The sequence below is a fragment of the Corvus moneduloides genome, chromosome 28, assembly GCF_009650955.1.
Source record: "Corvus moneduloides isolate bCorMon1 chromosome 28, bCorMon1.pri, whole genome shotgun sequence".
Lineage (NCBI taxonomy): Eukaryota > Metazoa > Chordata > Aves > Passeriformes > Corvidae > Corvus > Corvus moneduloides.
This window is the reverse complement of record NC_045503.1, coordinates 1,022,248-1,036,295: the sequence shown is the minus strand read 5'-3', so window position 1 is coordinate 1,036,295 and position 14,048 is coordinate 1,022,248. Positions and strand designations below refer to the sequence as shown.

General features: G+C 59.5%; 1 protein-coding gene across 1 annotated transcript in view; it reads right to left on the bottom strand.

The window, feature by feature from the left end:
• LOC116436010 (protein unc-13 homolog A-like) overlaps positions 1-14,048 on the bottom strand; it is a 37,699-nt gene that overhangs the window by 10,829 nt on the left and 12,822 nt on the right. Inside the window, 24 exon segments of the mRNA XM_032092836.1 lie at positions 90-242; positions 371-459; positions 735-812; positions 1,043-1,126; positions 2,266-2,409; positions 2,522-2,618; positions 2,700-2,826; positions 3,062-3,147; positions 3,588-3,721; positions 3,997-4,131; positions 4,280-4,369; positions 4,481-4,549; positions 6,614-6,764; positions 7,498-7,661; positions 7,765-7,880; positions 8,319-8,488; positions 8,874-8,926; positions 8,929-9,017; positions 9,192-9,419; positions 9,950-10,169; positions 10,818-10,889; positions 11,177-11,182; positions 12,441-12,519; positions 13,599-13,642. Of these exon segments, the coding sequence (XP_031948727.1) occupies positions 90-242; positions 371-459; positions 735-812; positions 1,043-1,126; positions 2,266-2,409; positions 2,522-2,618; positions 2,700-2,826; positions 3,062-3,147; positions 3,588-3,721; positions 3,997-4,131; positions 4,280-4,369; positions 4,481-4,549; positions 6,614-6,764; positions 7,498-7,661; positions 7,765-7,880; positions 8,319-8,488; positions 8,874-8,926; positions 8,929-9,017; positions 9,192-9,419; positions 9,950-10,169; positions 10,818-10,889; positions 11,177-11,182; positions 12,441-12,519; positions 13,599-13,642 (2,678 nt within the window).

Here is a 14,048-nt window from a genome sequence, read left to right as displayed (position 1 = left end):
TCCGTGTCACCCTGACCCTGCAGGTCCCTCACACTCCCTGACGAGGCCAGGAGGGGCAGGGTGGGGTTCCAGTTGCCCCCCCCACTCACTTGCTGTCCAGCAGGTCCATGATGGGCTGCAGGACGTTGTCAGCATCCTGTGCGACGCTGCTGCAGGTGCTGGCGGGGACGTTGCCGGTGCCCTTCACCTGGCTCAGGATGTCACCCATCTGCTTCACGCACTCCTCGATGTGTGGCTGGAAACTGGGGACCACAACACACAGGCAGCTCAGCACCTCCTCCCCAGAGCCCCCAGCCTGGCCCCAGCCACAGCTTCTGGACCCCCAGACCTCTCCTTTGCCCGCTGCCCCTGCCCTCCCACCCAGCTGTACCTGGTGGCAAAGACTCGGCTCAGATCATCCAGGACGTTGTTGAGTTTCACCTGCAGCTCCTTGAGGATATCACTGGCTTCTGTGTCCAGCTGGAGGAGGGACAGGTTGGGGAAGCTGACAGGGTCCCTGAACCAGCCCTCAGAGAGGTTTCTGCACCCCAAATGGATCCCTGGGCAGGGTGAAGCCCTTCCCAGTCCGACATGGTGGGAGAGCAGCGTGCCGTGGGGTGGGACGGCGTGATCCCACACAGGAGTGAGGAAGGGGTCTGCTCCCAGCACCAGGAACTGGGGAAGGGGCTACTTCTGGGGGAAGGGAATGATCCAACCTCCCACAGGGCTCCCTCCTGGAACCCCCCCACACTCACGTCCTTCCCACCCATGGCTTCAAACATCTTCTCAAGCTGGACACGGAGCTGCTGGATGTTGTTCATCAGGATGCAGGGCTGGAGGGGTGGGATGGAGAGGGGCGTCAGCACCAATAAATATGGCTGGGACAGCTGCCCACAGCCCCAGGACCCTCCCGCCCTGCACTGGGGGACATCAGGACAGGGATGGCATGGAAGCCACCCTGGCAGCGTGTCAGGAACTGCCATGAGGAAGGGACCAACCCGCCCTGGAGCTGAGGTGACAGCTGGGGCCACCGTGTGGGGACAGCAGAAGGGAGATACATCACCACTTTCTCCTTCTCCTTGGAGCAGTACGAGGCAAAATCCTTGGAGATGATCTCAGCGTACTGGAGCAGCACATTGCTGATGGTCTGCAGCCAAACAGGGCACCAACGAAGACACCCAGACAGCAGCAACAGAGGGGAAGGAGGGAGAGAAGGAAACCATGAGTCCCACAGCAGCGAAACAACCTCGTATCTGGATACATACGGGGACCCCCAGACCCTCTGGCCCCATGAATCATAGAATCATGGAAGGATGGAAAAGCCCTATAAATTCAAGTCCAACCATCAGCTCAGCATCACCACCAGGTTCATCACTGAACCATATCCTCAAATGCCACATCCACATGTTTTCTGAACACTTCCAGGGATGGTGACTCCACCACTGCCCTAGGCAGCCTGTGCCAGGGCTGGACAAACCTTTCAGGGAAGAAATTTTCCCAATATCCAGCCCAAACCTCCCCTGGCCCAGCCTGAGGCCGTTCCCTCTCCTCCTGTCCCTGTTCCCCGCGAGCAGAGCCCAACCCCCCCGGCTGCCCCCTCCTGTCAGGGACTTGTGCAGAGCCACAAGGTCCCCCCTGAGCCTCCTTTGCTCCAGGATGAGCCCCTCCAGCTTCCCCAGTTGCTCCTGGTGCTCCAGCCCCTTCCCCAGCTCTGTTCCCTTCTCTGGACATGCTCCAGCCCCTCGATGTCTTTCTTGTCGTGAGGGGTCCAGAACTGACCCCAGGATTTGAGGAGGGGCCTCAGCAGTGCCCAGCACAGGGGACAGGCACTGCCCTGGTCCTGCTGGCCACACCACTGCTGGTACAAACCAGGTGCCATTGGCCTCCTTGCCCACCTGGGCACACCTGCCTCACGTTCATGCACCAGGAGCCACATGGGCACAGCCACTGGAAGCCAGATCCAGCACAACTGGTCTCCATGGGCAGCTCCATCACCAGCACAGCTGCGAAGGCAACAGCCACCAAGCCTGCATGCAACTCCCTCCTATACTGCAGCAAGCCAGTTTTAATTAATCTATATTAATTAAGCAAATAACGAATCAATTAGCTCATAATTAATTAAATAATCTCCTGTGCTAGCAAAGCTGGGAGTGTCCCAGGGTGTGCTGGTGGTATATTGGCTACCCACAGCCGGATGGAGGGGGCACAGAGAGCCCAGGAGCCCCAGCCAGGGCTGGGACTGGGGTCCCAGGAGTGGTGCTGACCCCTGCCCTGGGAGGTGCCCACCTTGGCAAACCGGCGCATGTAGTGCCCCACGATCTGGGGGTCGGGGCACTCCAGCTTCTTGATGATCTCAAAGCTCTGGTTGAGCTGGGAGAAAACGTCCACCACGGAGCAGGAGAAGAGCGCGTGCTCCGAGGTCTGCTGGAACTGTGGGAGTGAGACGAGGTGTCAGCAGGGCGTGTGGGGGAGATATTGGCCCCAGTCAGGACATACTGGGCATACTGGGCCCCCGAGACTGCGTCCCCAGTCCTGTTCATACCCCATCCTTCTTGTCCCGCTCCAGCGCTCCGTGCAGGAAATCCCGTGACACCTCTTCATTCTCATCCAGCCACTGGATGACGAAGGGCTCGAACCAGCTGGAAGAGAGACCCATCTGTGGTGAGGCCAGCAGCCCTCGTGGTGCCCATCCCCCTCCCCAGCCCCAGGGCTGCACTCACGCGGGGTACTCGGGCACGCGGCTCTTGAAGGAGGGCAGCTCGGTGACGTACTCGTTGTACAGCCACTTCACCTTGAAGTGCAGGTTCATGTAGTCTGCGCTCTTGCACAGGCGGTGCTTCTCATGCTCTGCACAGGGAAAGGGCGTGGGGGTCACTTGGAGTCCCAAATCTGGGGGTTGGGCTCCCCAGGGGCAGCTCCAGGGTAACACGGTGAAGGTGGAAGTGCTTCTAGGGGGGGTTAAGCTAGGCATGGACGATGAGGAGATGAAATGGGTTTGCTCAGGGAACAGGTGAGGTGTGAGCTGAGGACAGCTCCTGCCTGGTTCCCCCCTCTCCAGCTCAGGGTGGCAGGCAGGACTCACCCTCCATCGCGTACTTCATGTCCTGAGCAAAGAGGTTCCACATCACCTCAGCGCTGATCTTCCCCACGTTCAGTTCCTGGGGGAACCTGGGGCGAGGGGAGAGTGTGAATCACAGAATCATTCAGGGTGGAAAAGACCTCCAAGGTCATCAAGTCCAAGCTGTGCCCAATCCCCACCTTGTCACCAGACCAGAGTACTGAGAGCCACGTCCAGTCATTCCTTGGACACCTCCAGGGATGGGGACTCCAAACCTCCCTGGGCAGCCCCATCCAATACTTGACCACCCTTTCCATTAATTCTTCCTGAAGTTCAACCTGAGCCTCCCCTGGCACAGCTCGAGGCTATGAACACGGGGTGAACCGGCCCTCCACGTGGACAGCATCCCTCACACACCTCCCAGCAGCCTCAGCCTTCCCATCTGTAGAATGGATGTTACAACCACTTCCAAAGGCCTCAAGATCCCACTGCCTCCACCTGGGCACCCCCTGCGGGCACAGCAGCATCCCCCTCCCCAGCACCTACTCACTGGTTCAGGCAAGGTGTGTAGGAGTTCTTGTCCTCCTCGATAATAGAGACAATCAGGGTGATGAGCTTGGACCAGAAATCCAGGTTTTTGATGCTGGGGCCCTGCTCCTCGGGGGGCACCTCGCCTTTCTTAGTCTGGAGGGATGGGGACACAGTGGAGACTCCGGTCACCCCAGTGCAGGGCTCAACTTTGTGTCAGGGCTAACAAGGGGGCAAGAGGGAACACCCTGGAGTCCCCATGCAGCCCCCTCGTCTGTCCTGGTCTCAACCCCACAGCTCAAAGCCTGCCCAAGCCTTGGGGCTTGTTCTGCACAGGACTGAGCACTCTGGAGAGGGAGCAGGAGCACGAGAAAAAGGAGAAGGGCGGGGGATGGGGAGGTCAGTGCCCAGCACCCCCCTGCCCCACGCACCGGGTCTGTCTGGTACTCGCGGCTGTAGAGCTCGTGGCAGTTGTTGAAGATGTACTCGTAGGTGGAGTTGAGACAGGCCTTCACACAGTCCTTCACCACCTGGCTGGCTCGAGGAGGGCTCTGCAGCTCCTGGACCTGGTGTGCAGGGAGGGTGTGGTGTTCAGAGCACCCCAGACACCCAGCCAGGAGCACCATGGGCCAGCTCAACCCCAACCCCCAGAGAACCAGGCCCAAAGAGAGCCAGGCTCCCTGAGGGGCTGGGTGAGTGAGGCCCCAGCAGTACCTTCATCCGAAAGAAGGTGATACTGGTCAGCAAATCCACCGTGGACTTGAGATCCTGCAGCCGTTCGGGGCTGCTGGCAGGGAAGTTGTTCTGGGAAGGAAAGAGGGGAGCTGCCCTCAAAACTCACAGGGGCAAGTGAGGGTAAGGGAACAGCCACCTGCTGCTTCGGGTGGGGACACTGAGGCAGGGCAGGCACCTTACCCGGTACATGGAGAGGTCGATGCGCAGGGAGTTGTGCAGCTGGTCCAGGAGTTTGACAAAGCGATCTTTCTGCGGAGAAACGCCCCGGGGGCAGGTGAACAGGGGAAAAGGGGGAGGGACCCACCCCCTCCCCCATCCCTTGTCTCTCTCTGCTCTCAGCCCAGTCCTTGCTCATCCCTCTCCTTCCTTCCTTCCTTCCTTCCTTCCTTCCTTCGAGCCCTGCCTGCAGAGAAGAGCATCTCCTTGCTGGTGGCTGGGGCTCACTTGAAGGCCTCAGCAACTCCTGGGGCACATGTGGCCGTGCCAGGTGTGGTTCAGGATGGAGAGGTGGCACCACGTGTCCCCTGTCATTGCTGGGAGGCTGACAGGCTGCTCTGTCTGCCCTGCCCACTGGAACAGCTCTGAGCCTGGGCTCAGGGCAAGAGTTGGGAGAGAGGGTGCAGGATCAGTAGCCACTCAATTGGGGCTTTCCAAGAGCTCAGGAGAAAGGGTAGGGAAAGGATGTACAGTGGTTGCCCATCTTCAGGGTGGCCCCAGGAGTTGAACATTTCCAGGGACTCCTCACTTGTCCCACTGGGCTGCATCGAGGGACGTGGGCAAGGAACACCCTGTGGGGGGGGTCTCCATCAGGGCTGAGGGGCTGATGGAGCTCACCCAGGGAGCACAGGGCAGAAGGATGCAAATCCCATCTGGGGTTGTGGATTGGATCAGGGGTCAGAGCTGATGGCAAAGCAACTGGTCACAGAACCCCAGACTGGTTTGGGTTGGATGAGACCTAAGGACCACCTTGTTCCATGTCCTGCCAGGGGCAGGGACACCTTCCACTAGACCAGGATGCTCTAAGCCCTGTCCAACGTGGCCTTGAACACTTCCAGGGATGAGGCAGCCATAGCTCCTCTGGGCAACCTCAGTCCTCACTCCCTCACAGGGAAAAATTTCTTCCCAATATTGGCCCCAAAACGTTGTTGGGGAGCATTTCCCTTTGCGTTCCTGCTGGTGGGGAGGCTTTGGGCAGCCATGTGGGCCCCCCATGAGAGCCCTGGGTTCCACCTCAGCACTGGCTGTACCGGGTCAGGGCTGACCCGCAGGGCTCCGGGGAGCCCGGAACAGCGTCTGAGTCCTGGGTAAGGACACGGGGGCGGGACGGGGCAGCGAGTCCATGGCTCGGCCACACCCACAGCCTGTGCTGGCCACCGCAAACCTTTGGCGCTCGCCGGGATGGCCCAGCCGGGCCCTGGGCCGGACCGTGCGTCCCCGACACCCAAGGAACGGCTGCAGCACTCTAACACTGGACACGACGGGTACTCAGGGTTAAAGCGGCATGGCCGGGCACTTTAGGACCCAACCTTAGGCTCTCTAAAAAAGAGAAAAAGACAAGTTTTTAAAATCCTCCATGTTAGAGAAAAGGCGGGTTTCTGGTACGGCTTCCTCCTCCTGCGTGATCCGGAGGCACAGCTCGCTCGGCTCTAGCTACCCCCTGCGAGGTGAGCCAAAGCTGCCCGGAGCTGTGCTCGGCCCTGGCTGTGTCCCTGGCTACCCAGCTCCTTGCTGCACCCGGGGCTGGGCACTGACCCTGGCTCGACCCGTGCGCATCCAGAGCGACCATGTCCTGCCTCTGGGATGGCACGGGGGGAGCCGAGGCGAGGGCTCAGCCCCTCCTCGCCCATGTCCCCGAGGGGCACCCGGCCCTGCCGCAAACTCGCCCCACTCGGCACCCAGCGGTGCTGGCACAACCGGCTGAGTTTGCAGCAGGCCAGGGTCCCCCAAAGCACACGAGGCTGTGCAAGACTCCCCACAAACTGCAGGGGTGGCTCATGGCCACATGCTTCTGATTTTGCCACCAAGGTGTCCCCTCTCCTGGCATGCTGTCACCCAGCGTCCCACTTTGCTCAGGCTCCCACAGTAATTAGGGGAGCAAATTGAGCCCTTCTCCTGGCAAGGTGGTGGCCCTTTTCCTTCCTGAGAAACAAGAGCGGGATGATTTTTGGGGCAAGCAGAGGCTGACACCACTGCTGCCTGGCTGCAGTTTGGAGTGGGGTGTTTTGCACAGCTCGTTTTGCTCCCCGAGCCCCCCACCCCCTCCCACAGAAAGGAGAGAAAAAGAAAAGAATGTTTACGCACCATGGGACTTACCCCGAAATTGGAGGCGGCAAAGCGGTCAGAGGCGTTGACGTTGCTGGAGGCGGTGGTGTGGGCATAGTAGGCGTTGATGTTGGCCAGCAGGGTGCTCATCACCGCCGGCACCCCGGGGCACATGTACTTGGAGGAGAGGCAGGCAAAATGCCTACGGAGAGAAGTGGCAGGTGAGGGCTTTGGGCCATGGGAGGGGATGCAGGGTTTGGGGTGCATGAGTCATTGAATCCAAAAGCATCCCAAGTTGGAAGGGACCCTCAGGGATGATCCAGTGCAGCCCCTGGCCCTGCACAGACACCCCAACAACCCCAGCCTGGGCATCCCTGAGAGCGCTGTCCAAACGCTCCTGCAGCTCTGGCAGCCTCAGGGCCGGGCCCATTCCCTGGGGAGCCTGGGCAGTGCCCAGCAGCCTCGGGGGGAAGAACCTTTCCCTGAGCTCCATGCCCAGGCCTGACCCAGCTCCAGCCGTTCCCTGGGCTCCTGTCCCTGTCCCAGAGCAGAGCTCAGCCCCTGCCCCTCCGCCTCCCCTCGGGAGGAGCTGCAGCCCCCAGGAGCCTCCCCTCAGTCTCCTCTGCTGCAGCTGAACGAGCCAAGTGCCCTCAGCCGCTCCTCAGACCCTTCCCCAGCTCCGTGTCCCTCCTTTGGACACTCTCCAACAGCTTTGGATCCTTCTGATCTTGTGGTGACCAAACTGGACACAGGACTTGAGACGAGGCTGTGCCAGAGGGTGTTGGGAAGGGGAGGGATGGGTGCACAGGTTTGGGGCAAGTCCTGGGGCAGGAAGGTGGGTGCCAATGGCAGCAGGGGAGGATGATGGGGACAGTAACCCTCCACCTAGGGGGTGAGTGCAGCCCCTCTGAACCAGTTGGGAGTAGGGGACTCACGTCATGGCCTGGTAGATGGACTCCACCCCATAGCGCATGGCAAACTCATCCACAATCTCCTGTGCTGTCTCATCAAAGTACACCTTCCAGGCATCATCCCCCTTGGCATCGGGGATCTTCACCACCCCGTTGTTTTGCAAATCCGTCACAAAGTGGAACAGGTTCTGGAGGTACAAATGAGTCCTGTGAGCTCCCCAGGGCGTGTGGTAGCAGGGTGGCATTGCTGGGGAGTGGGCCGTGCCCCCTGTGCCTGCCTGGGCTGCTCACCTCGTGCAGGCAGGTGTACTGAACATGGTAGGGAGCCACCTTCTCCTCGCCCTTGATCTCCACGCTGATGTGCAGCCGGATGGCTCCTGACACTGCTGACTTGTCTGTGCGCTTGTCTGTGGGTGCAGGGAGAGGGACAAGGCGTGAGGCTTCCCTGGAGTAACCCTGCTCACTGCCAGCCCCAAAGAGGGGCACAATGCTCTGGTACAGGGCCAGGGCTGAGGGGACACTCGGCACCGCGTGCAACCAGGCTGAGCTGGGATTTGCCCACATGTCCAGCCACTGGAGACGTGGCCTTTCTGTGCCTCAGTTTCCCCTCTGCAGGGGGCTGGTGTTCTAGAACCTCCTGGGTAAAGGGTTCTGAAAATGACCCTGGGAAAACACTTGTTCCTGATGGCTTTTGATATTAAGTGTTTCTAAGAGCAGACCCTGCTGCATCAGCCATCAGCCTATGGCTGGCAGCACATCCCCCTTGGAGCCCAGCACCGGGGGTCCCATCCCCAGCAGGATGTGTCACACCCCCGAGCCCAGGGCGGGGGTGGGGAGCTGGTTACCGAGGTTGTACCAGACGTCCATCTCCCCGCTCAGGGTCCGGACCTCGATGATGGTCTGGCCCAGGAAGTCGTCGGATTCCCTCTTGAAGCGCTGCTTGACGCGGGACTTGATGTCATCGTCCTCGTCCCACACACGGACCTTGATGCGGTCAGAGGAGTTATGGCACTCGCTGGGGAGGCGAGAAAGGGCAAGCCCCAGGATGAGCAGGGAAATCTTTCCAGCTACTCCCCATCACTGCTTCCCTAAACAAAAGGGACCAGCCCAGCACGGAGCAGGAAGTGGGGAAGAGAGCAGATGCGGGGGCACCAACCCTCCCCGGTGGGCTCTGTGCCACACCCAGGCAGCCCAGCACAGCCTGGATCAGCCCCTGGAGTCACACCCCCATGGCACAAAACAGCACCCCAAGGGTCCCCAGCACCCCCTCCACCCTCAATGGGGGCAGGACGAGGCCCAGCTGGCTCCCCCACCCTACAGGGACATGGCAAGAGCCAGCACAGCCTGGCACAACCATGAGTGGCCAGGGAGGGGAATGGGGAGACTGGGGGTGAACTTACAAATGGAAATTCTCCTCCCAGACTGGGTTGAGATTGCCGTAGATAGTTTTTAGTCCTTTTTTTTTGTCTTTCCAACCTGGACAGTGACATAGGGGTCACTGGAACCTGTCTTATCCTTTGCTTGCAGGCCCTGGGCACAAACCACTGCAGCACAGCAGAGAGAACAGACAGAGAGAGAAGTCAGTGCCACAGCCTCACCAAGACCCCCAAAACAGACACCTGTGTCCCCACAGGGGCTGAAGCTGCCTGGCAGAATGAGGGGTTGAGCAATGGGGACATCCCCATGGTCCCCAAGGCTGAAGGTGACAGGTTGCCTACCCGTGATGCTGATCTTGGCTGACCATTTGGAGGTGCCATCCAGGACGCTCTGCTTGACCGCCTTCATCTGCTGCGTGTGCGTGGTCTTGTTGACCCCAAACACCTCCTGGATCAGCTCAAATATCTCTGGCTTGTTGCGCTCCCGGATCTTCATGCGGTCCTTGAGCACCATGATGATGTTCTGGGTCCGATCCTCTGCTCCATGCTTGGAGCTCTTCTCCGCTGCCCCTGGGAGAGGACAGGCATGGGTGAGATGGGGTGGGGGGGCTGGTGGTACCCAGGAGAGAGACAAGAGCTCTCACAGGTTGGAGTGGTGGGCTTGGGGACAGGACAAGAGGAAACGGCCTCAAGTTGCACCAGGGAAGGTTTAGGTTGGGTATTAGGGGAAACTTCTTCCCTGAAAGTTTTGTCCAGCCCTGGCATGCTGCCCAGGGCAGTGGTGGAATCACCCCTGGAAGTGTTCAAGAAACGTGTCTCTGTGGCACTTGAGGACATTGTTTAGTGGTGACCACAAGGGTGCTGAGTTGATGGTTGGACCTGATAATCTTAAAGGTCTTTTCCAGCCTTAACAATTCCACAATTCTACAATTCCATGCATTCATTAATTCAAACCTGGAGGGATCTATCCCCTGCCCAGGATGAGTCTGCCCTGCCCAACACTTCTCCCATGCCCACGTCAGGAGCGGAGCTCTCCCGGGCTGCTCCCTCCTCCCTCTCCAAGGTGAGAAGGGACGAGGCTGTGGGCCCCAGGTCCTTACTCTGCAGGCAGTCGGCGTTGAGCAGGTCCTGGCACTTCTCGTGGCACTTGACGCCGCACTCGGCACAGCGCATGCCCTGCCGGGCGATGCCCCACAGCAGCCCCTCGCACTCGTAGCAGTAGGTGGGGGTGGTGGCCGTCCACACCTCGAAGTTGTGGGGGGTTGTGCAGGAGATGGGGTACACTAAGGCTTGCAGGGTCTTCTTGTAAACATGGTTTTTCTGTGCAGGGACAGGGGAGAGGGGGGGAGAAATGCTGAAGCAGAGGATGCACTTGGGGACATGGTTTAATGGTGGTGGTGCTGGGTTGACAGTTGGACTTGACGATCTTACAGGTCCTTTCCAACCTCAATGATTGTGGATACAATATTGCTGCTAGCAAGAATTTTCTTGCTTCTTTCTAAACCCCTGGGATACTTTTCTCTCTCACCAAGAGATTAGCAGAAGTTCTATAAACTATGAACACCTGTGACCTTGCAAAACTATGTTTATGGTACAGCAGAAAAATATTTTGACAATGGATGTTTTAGGATTTCTAGCCAATCCACCCAGGGGGTGGCTGATCCTTGTCCAATTAGACTATGAAGAAAAAAGTCTATAAAACAGTTTGTAAAATAACTAAATAAATCAATCTTGCTGCACAATTCCAGCCTGCTGGATCTTCTCTCCTCTCCTCCCTAGGCTGCAGGGTACAGTAATAAATGATCCCACAATTCTATCCCTGGATGCATCCATGAGCATCCTGGATACTCAGGCATCACCAGAGGATGCTGGTGGGGCACAGACTCTGCACCTCCACTGCTGGCCTGGCCCTCGAGGCTCAGTTTCCCCCTCCCAGCCATCCCCAACCCAGCCCACCCCAGCACCTACCAGCTCCTCATTGTTCAAGGTGCTCGAGGCCAGCGCGGATGTGATGCCCGCTTTCCTGGACTGGACCAGGGACTGTGGGAAAGAAAGAGAGTTCCCAGATCCAGCAGACCATGAGAGGTCCCTCCTCCACCCCCAGCTGGCTGTGAAACACCCAGGACAGACCCCAGTCCCAGACAGGGAGGGGTCCTGGCTGCACGGGAGGCAGTGGGGACAGCCCAGCCCCCACTGATGCCAGCACCGCTGTGCAGTGGGACTGGAACCAGTTCGGCAACCCGTGGCATTCCCAGTTCAGCTCCAGTGCGGCAGAGCCTCTCACCACGTGTCTGAGACCCGGGGAAGATGGGGTAGGGGGCACTTACCATGGCCTGTGGGCAGCCAGGGCCAGCAAGGGGGGAATAAAGAGCCATTAGTGCAAACACTTCCCAGGAGAGCCCCTTCCCTGCCAGAACCGGTGGGAATTGGGGCAACACCCCCGCCTCCAGCACTGAGCAGTCCCTGGTGGGGGGGACTGTGTCCCCAAGCCACAGCACTGGTTGCAGCCTGCAAATCCCAGCAGGGAAAGGCAGCAGCCCTCCCAAAACCCCACACGTTGCCCACCCCATCACCCCCCACCCCCAAAACACCGACACAGCACAGTGCAGAAGCATCAGCGGCTGCCCAAGAGGGCTGGGTGGGGGCACCGGGTTGGGGGCAGCAAGGGGGCAGGGGGATGGCTGGGAGGCAGGTTGGGAACAGGAGGGTGGCACCCCAGGGAGGGCACACAGTGGAGCTGACAAGGTGTGAAGAGAGGGGGAAGGAGGAGAAGGACACCTGATTCTGAGGGCAAAAGGTGTCTGGTTTCCAAAATTGCTGTCTCTTATCATCAGGGGCGGGAGGGGACCAGCAGAGTGACCCTGTGCAACAGAGCCCAGGGGCTGGAGGGGACCCCATCATGGGGGGCCCATACACTGGGGGTCTCCAACCCCATAGACTGGGACAGTGGGGACAGGAGCACAGGGTCTGGGCAACTTGGAAAAGCCACTGCCAGCCCTCCCCTGGTATGGGGATCTGTCTATCCAGCACCAGCGTGGTCCAAGCTGCAGGGACCTATGGCAGCTGGGACAGGAAGGGACCAGGGACACGGCACCAGTAAAAAAATGGGAAACCAGATGCAGCCGTGGGAAACCTTAGGCTGATGCTCGGGGTAGGGACCAGAGCTCCGTTAAAGAGAAGCACCCTCGGGTAAGGGAGAGCCCAGCTCCCCACTGCAAGGAGGGCCAGGAGCCCCCCAAAGCAGCGTGGGATACCCCCGCCCCCCTTTGGCAGGGCTGGGGGCTCGAGGGCTGGCCGGCAGCCCCCAAGGGCGCTGTCTCTTTAACCCCTCGCACCGCGCTCACCAGATCGCTGACTAGAGGGAGAGATTTGCGTCCAGGCTTAATGTCGGGCATGCTGTTAATGCAGCGCAGAAACCTTACAGCCGCCCCCCTGCCGCGGGGAAGGCCCAGCCAGGCCACAGGAAAGAAAACAGAGAACACAAGCCATGTTAGAGGCAGCTGGGGAGCGGGGCACGGGCGGCGCAGTCCGGTGGGGCGCAGCGGGAGCGAAGCCGGCAGCTGTGGGGGGGTGCCTTGGGGGGAACCTCACCAAATCGCTAACTAGGGGGATGGGCTTTCGCTTGCGAATGTCCGGCATGCTGTCTATAATGATCAGCCCGCCACCAGGCCTGCAAGAGAGAGGAGAGTCAGTGGGGAAGGGGGAACTGAGGCAGGAAGGGGCCCCCTGTTGTTGCCCCGTGGTCACTCAGCGCTTTGTAGAATCGCAGAATGGTTTGGGTTGGAAGGGACCTTAAAGCCCATCTCATTCCATGCCCTGCCATGGGCAGGGACACCTTCCACTAGATCAGGTTGCCAACCTGGCCTTGGACACTTCCAGGGATCGAGGGGCAGCCACAGCTGCTCTGGACACCCTGTGCCAGGGCCTCCCCACCCTGACAGGAAAGGATTTCTTCTCAATATCTAGGACTTGGTGAATACGACTGCAAAGCAACCCCTGTGTGGTCTGGGACCCACCCATGGGATCCCCATCCCCACCACCAGCCCAGCCAGGGCAGGGATCACTGGATTAAAAACTGAGGGGGAAGGGGATTTTGGCAAAAACTGTGATTTTTCCCCACGTGAAGCACGACAGTGAAACCCAGGAGAAAAGCTGCCCATTTGGCTTAGTCAGCTGTGGCTTTGCAGCGTGAGGCTGGGGAGCTGGGGTTCCCTCTGGGACCCCAAAGGGGAGCGCTGAGCAGGTGAGCCTCGAGTCCTGCTGCAAGGGAACCCAAGGCAGGAACAGCACCTCACAGCCCTGTTGGGAAGAAATCCCTGGAGTGATCTGGGGGTTCTCAGGCAACCTACCAGGTTCTGCCCAGGTCCATGGCAGAGGGCATGTCTGCAAGGGCAAGACAGGACTGAGACCTCCAGCCTGTCCAGGTGAGACGTTCAGGATTGCCCATGACACCGCTCCATGAGGGAAGCAGGAGTTGCCACCCCACCTCATCCCCATCCCAACTCACCTCCTCGCTCTCCCCCTTGGCAGCAGCTCTTGGGGTCACAGAGCAATGTCATGTCTGCTGGCTGCTCCAAAAGCACTGACCAGCCCTAAAATTCAGCTCCAAAAATCTGGCCTCCCTGCCTGCCCACAGCTCAGCAACCCTTCCCCACACAAGCTCACTGCTGAGCTCATTAATCACATCCTAATGAGGAGGGGGCTGAGATCCTGGGGGGCAGAGTGTACCCAGCTTCCCCTTGTACTCACCCGCCTTTGAACCACAGGGATTTTTCATCACCTTCCCCGCGAGCCTGGAAAACAAGGGACAGTGTCAGGGCACAGCAGGAGCCACCAGCATGGGGACAGCCCCCCAGGGCAGTGAGTGCTCACAGCACCGCAGGAGCACGGAAGGATGAGCAGGGTGGGCAGAGAAAAGTGTGTTCCAAAACCAAGGGGGCTCTTCCCAGCGAAGAGCTGGCACTGGGAATAAATATCTTCAGGAGGCCGAGCTGGGTGAGCAGTGGGTGGGCTTCAGCGGAGGGGCTGAGGCTGGCAAAGCAGGGGGATGGTTACACTGTGCAAAAATTCGGGGCTTGTGGGGTTGGAGAAGCATCATACAGGCTCAGCAGGTCCTCAGGGACCCACAGCAGTTGGAAAGAAGAGCAGGGAAAAGCTAGAGCACATGGAAGAGGGTGCGTGTCCAGGGATCATCCAGCA